At 37.2% G+C, this 16120-nt stretch overlaps 1 protein-coding gene across 1 annotated transcript in view; it reads left to right on the top strand.

Moving 5' to 3' along the window:
• Window positions 1-2745, top strand: part of CEP152 (centrosomal protein 152) — an 87202-nt gene extending 84457 nt beyond the window's left edge. Inside the window, exon 27 of the mRNA XM_047075143.1 lies at window positions 1117-2745. Within this exon, the coding sequence (XP_046931099.1) occupies window positions 1117-2150 (1034 nt within the window). The 3' untranslated portion in view covers window positions 2151-2745. The remainder of the gene's footprint in view (window positions 1-1116) is intronic.
• Window positions 2746-16120: the final 13375 nt, after the last annotated feature.

The raw sequence follows: 16120 nt of genomic DNA on the forward strand, positions 1-16120 counted from the left end.
AAAGCTTTGGTAAATAGAAACTTACTGTAGTGTAAAACATCAGTAATCACCCTAAAGGCGAGTAGTTTAAACTCACTTATTAAAAGACCATAATTTTCATTTTTTAAAAATCCAGACATATGTTCTCTCTATGAGAACAACATCAAAAATTCAAAATGAAGGAATGGAGACTAATTTGCCAAGCAGTGATATGTTGATAGTAGATAAATTATAGAGTTAAATACAGTATTAAGCACATTATAGTTCACATTGAGAGGGATTAAAGTGACAGTTGATAATGGTAAAGAAGACTCCCAAGAACCTACAAATGGGTTCTTTCTGCTCATGATAAAATAGCTTTAGAATATATAAAGCAAAAGCTGATGGAAATGGGTGAAAAAATTGATAAATTTCCAGTCACACTGGGAGATTTTGAACCTATCTGTGGGGAAATGGGGTTTTTGAACTTCTGGAAAGCTTGAAGCAGAGATTGTTCAAAAATTCACAAGTCTGATATTGGTAGTCATTCTTCAAAACACAAAGATTGTTTGTGTAAATTCGAGAATGGTGATGTCAACCTTGGGTATTAATGATTTGGGGCAATTGTGTGAATGTCCCCAGTGGAAGCAAACCCTTTCCATGCTGTAGGGACCAAGATACACTTTTCTGAGATATGCCTCTGATTTTATGCTATGTGGCTGCTTTGCCTCTGGTCAGATTTAGTGTCTTAGCTAGTGTGTGTGTGCTGGGGGGAAGGGGGGGTGGGGGACGTGGGGGGGGCAGGGGTGTGGTATGCTTATGTAGTTGTTGAGTGTTGGGGTTTCTTCTAGCAAAATGTCTTCATCAGAACAGAATTGGAAACTTGCAGTTGGCTCCTGAAATGCTAGAATATCTGTTGCAGGAAATAATAGATCAGATGCATAACAATAATGTCAGATTTCAATAACAACTACCTAACTTTATTCAATGCGGATTTGTAAAACAATTTTTTTAAATATCCAGCATTGATGTATTTTCTTTGATGAAAATACATACATTCTTTGGAAATACATGAAAACATAATTTTTTCCTCCCCTTTCAATGTTAACTTTATCCTAATTTTGTTTTTGCCTAATTTTGTTCCCTCGTATGTAGTAGTAGTACCTCTGACTTCGGAGATGATGACGGGAGTTGAAAAATCAAAAGGAAATGATGTGAATCAGAATACAGGGCATCATACTGAAAGCAAATCAAACAGTATACAAAGTATTCCCAGGAGTACATGTGACCAAGTTCCTAAGAGAAGGGCTGCTTGTAACCTACGACGGCGGTTAGCGGATGCAGAGCATGGCGATGTAAAGCACATGGGTTCCAAAGAGTCACAATCAGACTCTCAGTTTGGGGAAAACACTTACAAACATCTAGACATTTTGCCAAATGATGTTTCTCCTGAGTTTGTTCCATATGAAGGTGAAAAAGGCTTTGTTTTGCACAAGAAGAAAGACCGCAGTGATACTGGCTCTGAATCACTTCAGCATTCAGCTGCATACCCCTTTCTTGGATCCTTCGGAAGCAAATCATCACCTAGGTACACCCCTAGTCTTTCCGAATCTGGATCCACACATACAACTTTTCGAGGTCCTAATGAAAGATTCGGTTTAAAAGTATACAAGTGCAATCCACTAATGGAAAGTGAAAATGCTGCATCTGAGAAAAGTCAACGTTTGGGTGTTTGGGAAACTCCAGTAAAGGATGGAGGGGACTTTGATGACTCCGTGGGCTGGCGTTCCAACAGTGCCACTTTGCCCTGCGACGGTCACGAAGTGTCATTTTTACATGGTAGACCACAAGAAACTCTGGATATACCAGCTGAATCTGTTAATTTCCAACACTCGTCAGCAGCCGGTTGTCTTTCAGATACAGAGAAAAATGGTATGATTTGTCAACCAGTGAAACGTCAGAGTGGTCACACTTCAGACCTGTCAGAAGAAACCCTGTGTTCCCAGCCAGAGATCAATATGACTCTGAGACACACCCCTCATCATAAGGCTGATCTAGTAAAGTCAGATTTCCAAAAACTGAGCAGTACAGCACCTTCATCAGTGTGTCGGCAGCCTTTGAGAAAATTGATTGCTCCTCTGTCTAGCCAACAAGATAGTGGTTTTGATAGCCCCTTTGTCAATTTGGACTAACTGTTGTACAGTATTTAAGAAGAATCATTGATATATTGACAAGAAAACTGGAAGGGAAGACTTCGTACTGGAAAAATTGTGGGCTCTATCTATTTTGAGATGTTTTAATAACATCTATCATATGAGTAAAGTATTCTTATAAAATTACTTGAGATATTAATGGTGCCTCAATCTTCCAAAGGCCTGATGATGTATGTGTAATCTGCTTCTGTGTGGTGCTTTATATGTGGTTGCCAAACCATCTATTTTTATACTTACAAATTAGCTTTCTGTGCAATGTTACGTTATTTAAATAAACTTGCATATGGTCTATAGAATTGTCACGGATTCTTTTGTAATTATAGAAACGTTATATTGGCATGTTTGAAATTCACCCAGAATAAGATATGAATCTGGATGATATGTATGTATGGCCAACCAAATTTAATGTTTGTAATGAGCCACATTTAATGGAGCTGTAGATCTACTCAACATGCTTTTGAGTGGAAATAGCTACTCCAAATTTTGATCCTTGCTTGCAGTTAGTGGAAAAGAAGTATTTCAAGAATTGCCACAAAATATAATTGTGTCCTGGTTTCATTATTTAAAATATTAATCTGAATTTTTTTTTAGCTGACATTTGCATTACTTCAAATCTCCTGTGACAGCCAGAGACTGTCTTTGTCTTTTATGGTTTTACAGCCTTTCTTTCATCTGAAACATTACATTTTAAAAATCAAAATAAACATCGTCTTCTAGCAAAAAATTTCAAAGTTTTAGATTTTTATGTTCATTTATAGTACAGAATTGGCTAACTTATTAATGCTGTGGGCAGAAAGTTGTAATATTTTTTAAATTTATTTAAATTCAAGTTAGTTAATGTTCAGTGTGGTATTGGTTTCAGGAGTAGAACACAGTGATTCATCATTTACATACAACACCCAGTGCTCATCCCAACAAGCGCCCTTCTCAATGACCATCACCCATTTAGCCCATCCCCCCATCCGCCCCCCCCCCCAACAACCCTCAGTTTGTTCTCTGTATTTAAGACTCTCTTATGGTTTGCCTCCCTCTCTGTTTTTATCTTATTTTTCCTTCCTTTTCCCTGTGTTTATCTGTCGTGTTTCTTAAATTCTACATATGAGTGAAATCATATATTTTTCTTTGCTCTGACTGACTTATTTCGCTTAGTATAATACACTCTTGTTCCATCCATGTTGCAAATGGCAAGATTTCATTCTTATTGATCGTTGAATAGTATCCCATTGTATGTGTGTGTATATGTATGTACACACTACATCTTCTTTATCCATTTGTCAGTCGATGGACATTTGGGCTGTTTCCATAATTTGTCTCTTGTTGATAGTGCTGCTGTAATCATTGGGGTGCATGTGTGCCTTTGAATCAGCGTTTTTGTATCCTTTGGAAAAATACCTAGTAGTGCAATTGCTGGGTCATAGGGTAATTCTATTATTAATTTTTTGAAGAACCTCCCTACTGTTTCCAGAGTGGCTGCACCAGTTTGCATTCCCAACACTGCAAAAGGGTTCCCCTTTCTCTGCATCCTCACCAGCATCTATTTTTGCCTGAGTTGTTAATTTTAGCCATTCTGAGGTGTAAGGTGGTATCTCGTGGTTTTGATTTGTATTTTTCTGATGATGAGTGACGTTGAGCATCTTTTCATGTGTCTGTTAGCCATCTGGATGTCTTCTTTGGAAAAGTGTCTATTCATGTCTTTTGCCTATTTCTTCACAGGATTATTTGTTTTTTGGGTGTTGATTTTGATAAGTTATTTATAGGTTTTGGATACTAACCCTTTATCCAGTGTGTAATTTGCAAATAACTTCTCCCTTTCTGTCAGTTGCCTTTTAGTTTTGTTGATTGTTTCCTTCACTGTGTGGAAGCTTTTTATCTTAATGAGGTCCCAATAGTTCATTTTTGTTTTTATTTCCCTTGCCTCCAGAGACACGTCTAGTAGGAAGTTGCAGCAGCTGAGGTCAAAGAGGTTGCTGCCTGTTTTCTCCTCTAGGATTTTGAAGGTTTCCTGTCTCACATTTAGGTCTTTATCCATTTTGAATTTATTTTTGTGTATGGTGTAAAAAAGTGGTCCAGTTTCATTCTTCTGCATGTCGCTGTCCAGTTTTCCCAGCACCATTTGCTGAAGAGACTGTCTTTTTTTCCATTGGATATTCTTTGCTGCTTTGTCAAAGATTAGTTAGCTATACATTTGTGTGTCCATTCCTGGTTTCTTTTTTCTGTTCTATTGATCTATGTTTCTGTTTTTGTGCCAGGACCATACTGTCTTGATTAAAGCTTTGCAATACAGCTTAAAGTCCTGAATTGTGATGGCTCCAGCTTTGGTTTTCTTTTTCAACATTACTTTGGCTATTTGGATTTTTTTTCTGGTTCCACACAAATTTTAGGGTTGTTTGTTCTAGTTCTGTGAAGAATTCTGGTGTTATTTCGATAGGGATTGCATTGAATGTGTAAATGGTTATAATTAAGCTTGTAATACTAAACTATGCAGAAATGAATGACCACCTAAATACTTTTGTTTCTATATGAATTTTTTTTTCAGATTCCTAGAGATGGATATGCAAGTTTTCAGTGAATGCAAGTACGTCTTGAAAACATTTATTATAGCTTTCCTTCATATCTCTTACCCTGAACTGTATTCTGGACTGTGTTTGTGGGTTGATTGCGTGCATTTTTTTTTTAACCAGACTAAGTTGGGTAGTGGTTGGATGGATGGATGGCAAGGTTTATCATCTTCCTGCTTATAACCATCTCTAAAAGCAAGAGCCTAGAAGTGAACCTTCCACAGGGTTGGAAAGCACTGTCACCTGAATTGCTGACCAGATATAGATAAGCCTCCAAATTAGTCCCGGGTTTCAGAGCTTGTGTTAACATGAGCTGGAGGAAGGAACACACCATCTATTCAAAGTCTCACTTGTGTTCCTGGAGACCCAGTGCCGTTTTTCCAACAGTTGGGGTGTCTCCTTTCTCATTCTGAGAAAACCCCTAAACCATGTTTCATGTAGATTTGTTTGGTGATTGATAGTTTTAAACTCTGGATATAATTGAACTGAATACCTAGCTCACTGCTTACCTACCTTTTCATCTTGGTTTTAAAAAAATTTTTTTAACATTTATTTATTTTTGAGACAGAGAGAGAGCATGAACAGGGGAGGGTCAGAGAGAGAGAGACACAGAATCTGAAACAGCCTCCAGGCTCTGAGCTGTCAGCACAGAGCCCAGCGCCAGGCTTGAACTCACGGACCGCGAGATCATGACCTGAGCCGAAGTCGGACGCTTAACTGACTGAGCCACCCAGGCACCCCTCATCTTGGTTTTAAATCATTGTCACACATCTCCATTCTCAACATCAAGGTTGGAATTGGAAAAAATGCTTGGTTTCTGCTTTTTTCATGGTATCCTTAAACTTTTTGACGTCCATAATTTCAATAGGATTTATCTTATACTCTCTACACACAACTACCAATGAAGGTTTGTATTGATTAGTATGCAAATGAAGGGACTACACAGCCAAGCTACGACTGTTAATTTACATTAATCTGAAGGGTGATGTCAGAATATAGAGGGCGTTGGAGACTCATAGATGTCCTACTTCTTCGTGGTGCTTAATCTGTTTTATATGTTTCTGGATTTTATTTGCTAATAGTGACTTAAGGATTTTCATGTGAAATCCCACATGGGATATTTGTCTCTAGTTTTCTTGTGATATTTTTGTCTTGCTTTGGTCAAAGGGTAATAGTGGTCTCAGTGAATGAGTGGGAAAGTTATTTTTCCCCCGGTTTTCTGAAAAAAAAAATTGTGTAAAATTGGTTCTTCTATAATCCTTTTAATTTGGGTTGTTGTTGATGTCGCGTCTTTCATCCCTGTTTTGGTGTTCTATGTCACTTTTTTTTTTTTTTTTTTTTTTTTTGCTTAGCTATAGGTTTACCAATTTTGTTGATTATTTTTCCCAAAAAACTTTTGGTTTCTTTGATTTTCTTATTGTTTTTCTGTTTCCTATTCCATTGATTTCTTTCCCCTCTGATCTTTGTTTCCTTCCTACTGCTTGCTGTAGATTTAATTCATTCTTTGTCTAATGTTAAAGTGGAAACTTAGATTATTGATATGAAACCTTACTTTTCTAATATAGATATTTCAACTTCTGAATTTCCCTCTAAGCACTGCTTAAGCTGTACCTCATAAATTTTGATATGTTGTGTTTTTGTTTTCATTTAGTCAAAATATTTTCTAATTTCTTCTTTTTTGAAACTATGGGTTATTTAGGAATGTGCCACTTTGTTTCCAAGCATTGGGTATTTTCTGAATTTATTTGTTTATTTTTAATTTATTTGTTGGAGAATAAACTCTGAATGATTTGAGTCCTTTCAAATTTTTTGAGACTTCTTTTATGGGCTAGCATATGGTCTTTGCTAGAGAACCTTTCTTTCACATTCATCTGAAAAGAATACATATTCTCTCATTTGGTGGAGTGTTAAAAAATGTCAAGTCAAGTTGGTGACAGTGTTACTCAAGTCTGCTATAGCCTTGCTGATTTTCTGCTTGCTTGTTCTGTTAGTTACTGAGAGTAGAACATTTGTAATTTCTAACTATAATTGTTAAATTGTCTTTTTTTTCTTTTCAATTCTGTCAGTTTTTACTTCATGTATTTTGGGGCTGTTTTTAACCATATATACCTTTATATTTGGTTTGTCTTTTTGGTGTATTGACCTTTTATTATTATAAAATGTCTCTCTTTGTCTCTAATGATATTTCTTGTCTTAAATTCCATTTTTTCTGGTATTAATACAGCCTTTTCCGTTCTCTTATAATTGCTTATGTGGCGTATATTTTTCTGTCCTTTTCCTTTTAACCTATTTGTGTCTTTCAATTTGAAGTGGCTCTTTGGTAGTCTGCATGTTGTTAGATCTTGCTTCCCCCCTCCCCCCCCCCCCCCACACACATATAGTCAGATAAGCTTTGCTTTTGGATTGGAGTTATTTCAGTCCATAAAATTTAATAAAATTATGGTTGGCTTTACATGTACCATTTTGCTATTTGCTTTTCTCTATATCTTATGTCTTTTTTATTATTGGATTACTCCTGTACTCCCTATTTTGTATTAAACATGTTTATTAGGGCACGCACCACTTTAATTACTCTTAAGTTTTACTACTTTTTAAGTCATTTTCTAATGGTTGTTGTAGGTATTACAATAGGCATCTTAACTTATTACAGACTACTTCAGATTAATATTGACTAACTTCTGGTACTTTGTTCCAGCATAGTTGTATTTCCTTGCCCTTCTTTTGTGCTATTAATTGTCATATATATTACATTCATATTTTATTTCATATATATATATATATATATATACACACACACATATACATATATTTATATCCACACACAATATAATTATAATTATTGCTTTATATAATGTCTTTTAAAGAATTCAAGAGAAGAAAAGAGGCTATATATATATATACACACACACACACATAAAAAAGTATGTATGTTTAATAATAATTATTGTTTCTGTTGCTGTTCATTTTTTCCCACGGATTCAGGTTACCAAGTCTGTCGTCATCTCCTTTCATCTAAAGGACTTTTTTTTAGTGTTTCACATACGTATGCCAACAACAAATTCTCTCAGCCAGTCTTTATTTTGGAAAATACTTCAAATTAATTTTTGAAGGATAGAGTTTGATGGATTTAGAATTTTTGGTTGCCACCAGCACTCCTCACGTCCACCCCACACTTTGAATAGTTCTTTTCCCTGCCTTAAGGCCACTTCCTGTTTGTGATGAGTTGTTTTTCTCCTGCTGCTTTTAAAATTTTCTCTTTGGCTGTCAATGGTTTGAGCACTGTATGTCTAGGTGTGCATTTGTTCTGTTGAAACTACTTGAGGTCTGTTGAGATTCAGGGATTTGTATATTAATATTTTTATCAAATTAGGGTTTTTTTTTTAATCATTATTCTTTTTATTATTTTCTCTGCCCCTTTCTGGGGTTCTTAGGTGTATTGATACCCTTGGTGCTGTGCCACAGGTCTTGGAGGCTCTGTACAGATTTCTTCAATTGTTATTATCTTGTGTTTTAAATTGGATAAAAAATTCCTGTCTAGGAATTTTCAGTTACTGTTTTTGACTCTAGAATTCTCATAGATTCTTTTTAATAAGAGCTGTTTTTTTTTTTAGATTCTCTGTTGATTCACTGTCATATTTATTTCCTTTAAAAATTTTTTTTAACATTTTATTTATTTTTGATAGAGAGTCAGAGCACAAGTGGGGAAGGGGCAGAGAGAGAGGGAGACACAGAATCCGCAGCAGGCTCCAGGCTCCGAGTTGTCAGCACAGAGCCCCACACGGGGCTCGAACTTACAAAACCGCGAGATCATGACCTGAGCCAAAGTCGGACGCTTAACCGACTGAGCTTCCCAGGTGCCCCTGTCATATTTCCTTTTAAGTCTTTAATCATTGTTCCCTTTAAGTTTTTAAACAAATTTGTAATAACTATTATAGTTTGTAGTCCTTTTTTCTTATTGTGGTATGGACATTTAACATGAGATCTATGAACAGTTTTTTAAGTGCACAATACAGTATTGTTAACTATAGGCACAAGGTTCTACAGCAGATGTCTAGTACTTAATCATCTTGCATAACTAAAATTGTATACCCCTTGAACAGCAACTCCCCATTTCTTCCTCCTGTCAATGACCATTCTCTCTGTTTCTATGAGTTTGACTGTTTGAGATATCTCATCTGTGTAGAATCATGCAGTGTATGTTCTTCTGTGAGTTATAGTCTTTACTCATTAAATTCAACATCTGAACACAAACATAGTTTCTCTTGATGGTTTTTTTCTTGAATATGGGTCACACCTTATTTTTTTTTTTATATGCTTCACACATTTGTTGAAAACTGGAGATATTATGTAACATATTATAGCAACTCCAGATTTGACATTAGTTCCCCTGACGGTTGTTGCTGCTTTTGTTGTTATTGTTAATTTGTTTGCTTTGTAATTTGCCTGGACTTAATCTGAAAAATCTCTCTCCTGCCATGTGTCTGCTGATTTCTCTGCTCAGTTATTTTAGTTTGTAGTTTTAGTTTTTGAGCCTGGTTCTTTTAGAGGATGCCCCTACATATCTATAGTTGAGTGGTCATCCAATGGTTAGTCAGAGATTGTAGTCAAAAGCCTTACGTCAGTAGATCTGTCCTCTCCTGATGTATCTGTAGGTGTATGAGGTATGCATTCCAAGTTCAGGCAAGTTTTTTTTGGTCTTCCCCCACTTTTACTCCCCCCTGAGCCTTTCCAGGTCTTGTGACATGTGTTCACCCTCTCTGTCAGCCCAGGGATATGTGGAGAGCTTGGGCCCTTTAAATCTTCCTTATATATGCATGCAGCCTCCTGCTCAGGCACAGATGTGCAGAGAGCATATTTAGCCCCTCATTTGCAGTCTTCTTGCTAATTTTTTCGTTAGTCTGCTGGATTCAAGTCTCACATGGGACCATAATCTCAGGCAAGCTGAACTATACACCTTTTTTTTTTTTTTTTTTTTTTGGTCCCTCTAATTTTCCTGTTTTTAGTAACAATACCACTGGGTATGCACTTCTTGCCTTCCACTCCAGATCAGGTGAGCCCACCCTGGAAGAGGAACTGTTAGTTTTCACTGCCATCCCTGTCCTGTTAGCATTACCTACCTTATCAAGCTGGGGAGGAAAATGGAAATAGCCCCAGGTAAGAATGCCTCAGAGTCTCCTTTTCAAGTTGTTATTTCCCTTTTGTTTATTTCCAGAGCCCTGAAAAGGTAGTTTTTGACTATCTTTTTTTCTAGTGTTATAGTTGCTTTGTGGGGAGGAGAGGAACTGTTGGTATCTTACTCTCCCAGAAGTTCTCTTATTTTTATCTATTCTGCTAAGTTCTTTTCTATGTACTAATTTTTCCTTAATGTTATCTTGAAAATTTGTTATCTTGAAAAACTTTATAATCCATAGAAAATAAGCACCTGTATATTCTTCATTTATATTTACCAATCGTTAAGTTTCTACATTTGCTCTATATTTATTTGTAAATATACACACGTGCATATGTGTAATTTATGTTTTTTCTCTTAACTATGAAAGTTAGTTGCAGGCACCATGACAATTCATCATCGAATACTCAAGAATGCATCTCCTAAGAACAAAGACATTTTGCTACATAAATACAGTTGTCATATTTAAGAAATTGTATATTGATAAACATAAACACTATTTAAATTCAAACCGCTCCAATTGTCATAATAATGTGTGATAACATTTTTTTTAGGTTTTTGTTGTTCACCTTCAAACCAAGGGCTCGCTGATTTTCTTCCATTATGAAAAATATTCAGCCATTAACTTTCATTCACTACATTTTTACGATGTGTAACAATTGCTTCTTTAATGTTTTAAGGGAATATAGCACTTACCAAAACAGATGAGTTTTATCCTCATAGCTCTCATATTGTAGTCGGGAGAGACAGTTAATATACATTATTTATGGAGTATGTTAGAGGCTGGTAAATGCTATGGAGAAGACTCAGGTCAGGTAAGGGAAAGGAGGAGTGATAGAGCGGTGGTCATGAGTTTAAATGGAATAGTGGGGGTAGATCACACTGACATGGTAACATTTGGGTGAAGAATTGAAGAAATTGAATATAGCTTCACCATTTCATATATTCTCTGCTTCAGGAACTCTCATTAAACATAACCTCATTCTCTGTGTCTCTTAGTTGTTCTTTTGTATATTTTTATCTGTGTCTCTCATGGAATTCCTCAGGGTGGTCTTCCAGTTTGCTAACTCTTTGTGTATTCCATTTATGGAGTTTTTAATTTCACGCCCAGCGTTTCTGGTGTATGTACCTATACTTTTTGTGTAATTTCTGCTTATTTTGTTTAGAAATCTTTTTAGAGAGAGTACATGTGTGAGCAGGGGAGGGGCGAGGACAAGGGAGAGAGATTGAGAATCCCAAGCAGGCTCTATGCTCAGCACAGAGCCTGACGCGGCACTCAATCCCATGACGCTGGGAACCATGGCCTGGGCTGAAACCAAGAGCCGGAGGCTTAACCAACTGCACCACCCAGGCACCCCTTGTTTAGTAATTTTTAAAAAATAGATTCTATTTCTATTTTTAGGACTTAAAAATACTTAAGGTTACTTCTAGGGTAGTTATTGATTGTCACTTGGGAGTGAGGTTCTATCCAAATTGTTAACTTTTATTACCTTTCATGGAATTCATTTCCCCATGTGTATGTAATTCTAGCTTGTGGTATAACACTGAAGATGACGTTTTTTTTCTTCCTTCTGAGTTCTCTCTATCCGCCCCGTCTAGATTTTTGTGGTTGCCTCTGCCTGGCCCCGTGTTTCCCCAGTTCGGGAGCAGGTGTCACATAGGTGGTTTCTGGTCCATTAGGGGTATCCTCAATGCAGTTACTGAGCCAGTAGGCAACTTGGCCACAAGGCTATGTCTGTATCCTCCAGGCTCTCTAGGTACATAGTTTGTATATAAGTGGTAGCCTCAGGCAGTGATTGTTGTTTTCAGTCACCCTGGGCTAAGGGAGCTCTCCCTGGGTTACTAGTTTAAATAGTTAGCTTTACCTTTCTCCACTTTAGGTAGGACACTTGTAATCCTTGATACTCTGGAGAACTCCTGGCCACCTGTACTACTTTTGGATCCAGAACAGGTGAAACCTTACTTTTCAAGTCCTCAGAGATACATTGGTTTTTAATATCTTGTCTTTTGATTTTTTTCCATCGCTGCTGTATGTTGGCAGACGTTGAATACTCCCCACGTATTAATTTACAATGCCATCAGTGACTGAAAATCTGCTTTGCTATAAATTCTGTGACCTTTGGCTATTTTCTTAGTGTCTCTGGGTCTCAGTGTCTGCTATTAAGATTCAGGCATGTCTCACGACTAGTTGATGATTTTGGGTAAATTAGATCTAAGGGTGTATGAAGGGGAGTAGTGGGAAAAACAGCTGGAAAGGTAGATTGAGGCTAGATCATGGGTGGCCCTGAATGCCAAAGCAAAGAATGAGAAATTCGGTTCATTGAAAATGGAGAGTTACTGAAGGTTAGGTAGCATGATGTAGAGAGATTAGTGAGACCATGCTGCAGGAGGGCTTGGAGGAACAGAGGAAATAGGCAGGAAAGCCAGGAAGATGATATCTTGGTACAGATAGACAGGAGCCAGTGGTTGGAATGAAGAGGTGACAAGATTGAGAAGAGTACGGCAGTAGGTTTAACAGGACCTGCTGCCTGATTGAATGCAAGATCAAGGGAAAGAGAAGAACCAAAAGGGGTTTTAGAACCTAGGTGATTGTGAAGATTATTGTTACATCTACACGTATTGAGAAGTCAGGAAGAAACGAGGACACGGTGCTTTTTAGTGGTTGTGCCTTCCATTGAATACTGCAATGCCCAGCCCTTTGATGGGCACACATTAATGATGATAATTACTTTGCAGACACTAACTTCATGCTGAGTGTTGTGTCCAGCACTTCATTAGCTCATTTAATCCTCAGTACAGTCTTTTGAAGTAGGCTCCATATGGTCATTTTTTGGATGAATGAAATTTGAGGCTTAGAGGGGTTAAATATTTTGCTCAAGTTTAACACAGTTGACATGTGGAAGAGCCAGAAGGGTCACACGCAGGACTTTTTTTTTGTTTGTTTAATAAATTTCACTTAAAATAGTTACAGATTTACAAAAAAAAAAAAAAAGTTGCACATATAGTATAGTCAGTCACCATATACCCCTCACTCAGATTCCTCTATTGTTAACATCTTCCATTTGCCCCACCTAAGGAACTGATTTCATCTAGGTCTTTTTACTTTTTTTACTCGAGAGTCCAAACAGTCCTAATCCCTCTACTGTCTTTATTTCGCTTGGCTTATGGGTGAGCTGGAATTTATTGTAAAGGAGATTTCTTTCCTTTTCCCTCTCCTTCTCCTCCTTCCCTATGCTCCCAAGAAGGAAAATGAGTTCAGCAGGCTTCTCCACATGTGAAATCAGTTTAACTCGCCTTCTTCGTAGGATGTAGGGAAAAAAAAAATAGCTTTTATTCTTTAATGGAGGTTTATGGAATAGGACATTATGTGGAAGTTATTTTGCAACCAGGAATTCACCAACACAACTGAAGAACCTATAATACAATAGGACCATTTTTTGTGATTTTAAAATTCAACCAGTAATGGTTCATCTAAAAAGAAAAAAGACATTTAGGAATTTCCTAGCAGCAAATATGCCATTCTAAAACTTCTTGATATTATTATAACAACATTTTTCCTCGAGGACCAGGACAGCAAATTAATTAGAAATCAAAATGGCAAATGTCATTAAAGAGAAATTTGATTTTTAAAAATAATATAAACGGAATGGCTTCTCCTATAAAGTTCGGCAATAATACAGAAACTTTGAGATCAAATTAAATTTTGTATTTAAAATGTCTGATGAATACATTGAATAGAACCGACAAAAATGTGGTTTTTAAAATTATTTTTGTTTTGATTCAGGCATAGTCCTTGTTTGAAAGGTTTTGTCTCCTCACAACAAAGTTGATTTCACAGTTTCATTAATCATGTTGTGTACATAATGTACTAGACCAAATTCTGCTTCCTGTATTTCCCCAATCCTATGAACTCCAGGAACAGTTCATTTTATAAGAACAGAGGGTGAACCCAGTTCATGCATGATCACAATGGCTCTATAGGTATTAATGGTTTCATTGACTGCCAGTTTTTCTGGATATTTTTGTACAATATGGTGCAATTTCACAATCTACCCTGCAAAGTCTCTAGCAAGACTTTATTCATTAAACAGTTATTTTGGTTCTTGGATGCTCAACTATTCACATAATGATGCTTTCTGATCTTCCCATGAGTTCCGATCTCTGTTGTAATTGGTTAAAAGTTTTTCCAGATTCTCACCTGTCAGTTTTCTTAAGGTTTAGGCTATGTATAAACACAAGTAATAGCATATGGTTTTGGGATGTCTATAATGGGCCAATTATCATAGTACTCTGTACATATACTTTTGTCCTCATCCTTCCAACAGCCTTTCAAAGTAGATGTTTTTGTCTTCATTTTACAGATGAGAAAGAAGTGAAGGGACTTACGGAAGGACTCTCGCACAGCTGAGCAAGTATCCAGAGTGGCGGTGGGATTATTTTAAGGTGGCTATGAACCCAGATGTTCACCAAGCATTGTCCATAAAGCTAAACCATATATATCTCTAACACTGATGCTGCTTCTTTCCCTGAAAATATATGTAGATGCTGCTGTATCATTGATAAGAGGCCTGTGTACTAAAAGTGGTTAGGAGTTATTGCACTGTCCTAAAGAAATGCCTTTTTAAAACCAGATTAGGTCTGTGCTGCATAGCCCCAATCCAGTTAGTGCAAACCATGCTTTTCTCAGGTTAGAATAATGAGGAAGTGATTAGGATCAAAGATGGTTTGAATCTATTACATCACTTGCCAGTGAGCCTAGATTCCACATCCAAAAAATAGGGATATGTTGACTGTGTACACAACATTATCACCCACTTCTTTTTTCTTGGCAGAATGTGTCTGTTCCTTTCCCTCAAGACGCTGTCCCTACTGAAGAGCTAACTCATGTTTAGCATGAGCTAAGTACATTGGCCCCAATTCCTATTGCCAGTGATTGGTTTAGGATGGGCATATGACTCAGTTCTGGGCAATATGATAAGAGAAGGGCTGGAGGGCTTTTGGAAAATGTTCCTCCCTAAATGGTATCTCCTACGTTGGAAAGAACTGATGTACAGTGACAAATATGTAATGTCTAGATCAGTGATGAGAGCCACTTTGTAGATGTCCTACCTAATAAAAGCAATTTATCTTCTTCAAGTCACTTCCTGAATAAATATTGTATGAAGTTTATTTTCAAAGCCCTTTTCCTTGGAGCAAATCAAATTATTTCCATGTTTTTGCCCACTCCAAAACAAAAATGAATAACAGAAGAAATGCTGAACATGCCCCAAATCAGAATATGTAAGGTTAACCTAAGAGGCTTCCTTAGAAGAAATGAAAAATTTTGTTGTTCTTGGAGGCAGTCTTCAAAGATTTTAGAGCCAAACACATATGGGTATGGGCAGTGTTGGGGGGCGGGGGGGGGGGCGGGTAATGGAGTACGATGGTCAAGGAAAAATTCTTGAGATGTATAAACTCAGTACGTTTATTTAAGTAGCGCAGGGACTGGACCCACAGGCAGAAAAGGCTGCATTTTTGCTGTGTGAAGCTGGTGGTTATATGTTTAGTGCTCAAGGGGAGGGAACATGCAGGGAGTATCAGAACATAAATGTCTTCTTCTAATCTCTACTCATAAAACTACTTTCGCAAGATTTTTCTGGTGCTTATCACTTAGTTCAATATTAACTATTGGTGAGATGTACAGGCAGTCACGAGACCCTTTAAGAATATAGCAACCAGCACATATTTGACACTTATTGAAACTATGCAAGCTATAGGTCAGCCTTTGGAGCCAAAGGTGAACATTTTTCTGCTTCTGTCCCTCATCAGGTACCATAAGACTTAAAAAAAAGAAAAAAAAGAGGTTTGTCTGTAAGTCCCTCAGAATAATTAACAGGTTGCCTTTTCTGACAAAATCTATGGCCAGATAGAAACTTGCAAGTTGAAAAATTTGGAATCGTCTGACTTCCCACAGCTGCCCAAGACCTCGAGCAAATAGCTGCTCTCCTCCCTCCTTCCATTAGCCTTTTTAGAAAGGTTGGGTCACAGTCTCCCAGAAAAGGTACAAAGATAGGTGACAGGCCAAAACTCAATGCCAGACCTAGCTCTCAAGATGTCCCCTCTACTGGAGGCTCAATTCAGAACACTCAGCTGGCCAGAGAAAGGCTTCTAGAAATGGCAGAGTGATTGACATTCTTCAGTGCTCATTTTCCAGCAAGGACAAATATTTTATTATATAATGA

This window comes from Lynx rufus, unplaced genomic scaffold (genome assembly GCF_022079265.1).
Source record: "Lynx rufus isolate CCGP_SWC_20201006 ecotype Redwood Valley unplaced genomic scaffold, mLynRuf1.p SCAF_13, whole genome shotgun sequence".
NCBI lineage: Eukaryota > Metazoa > Chordata > Mammalia > Carnivora > Felidae > Lynx > Lynx rufus.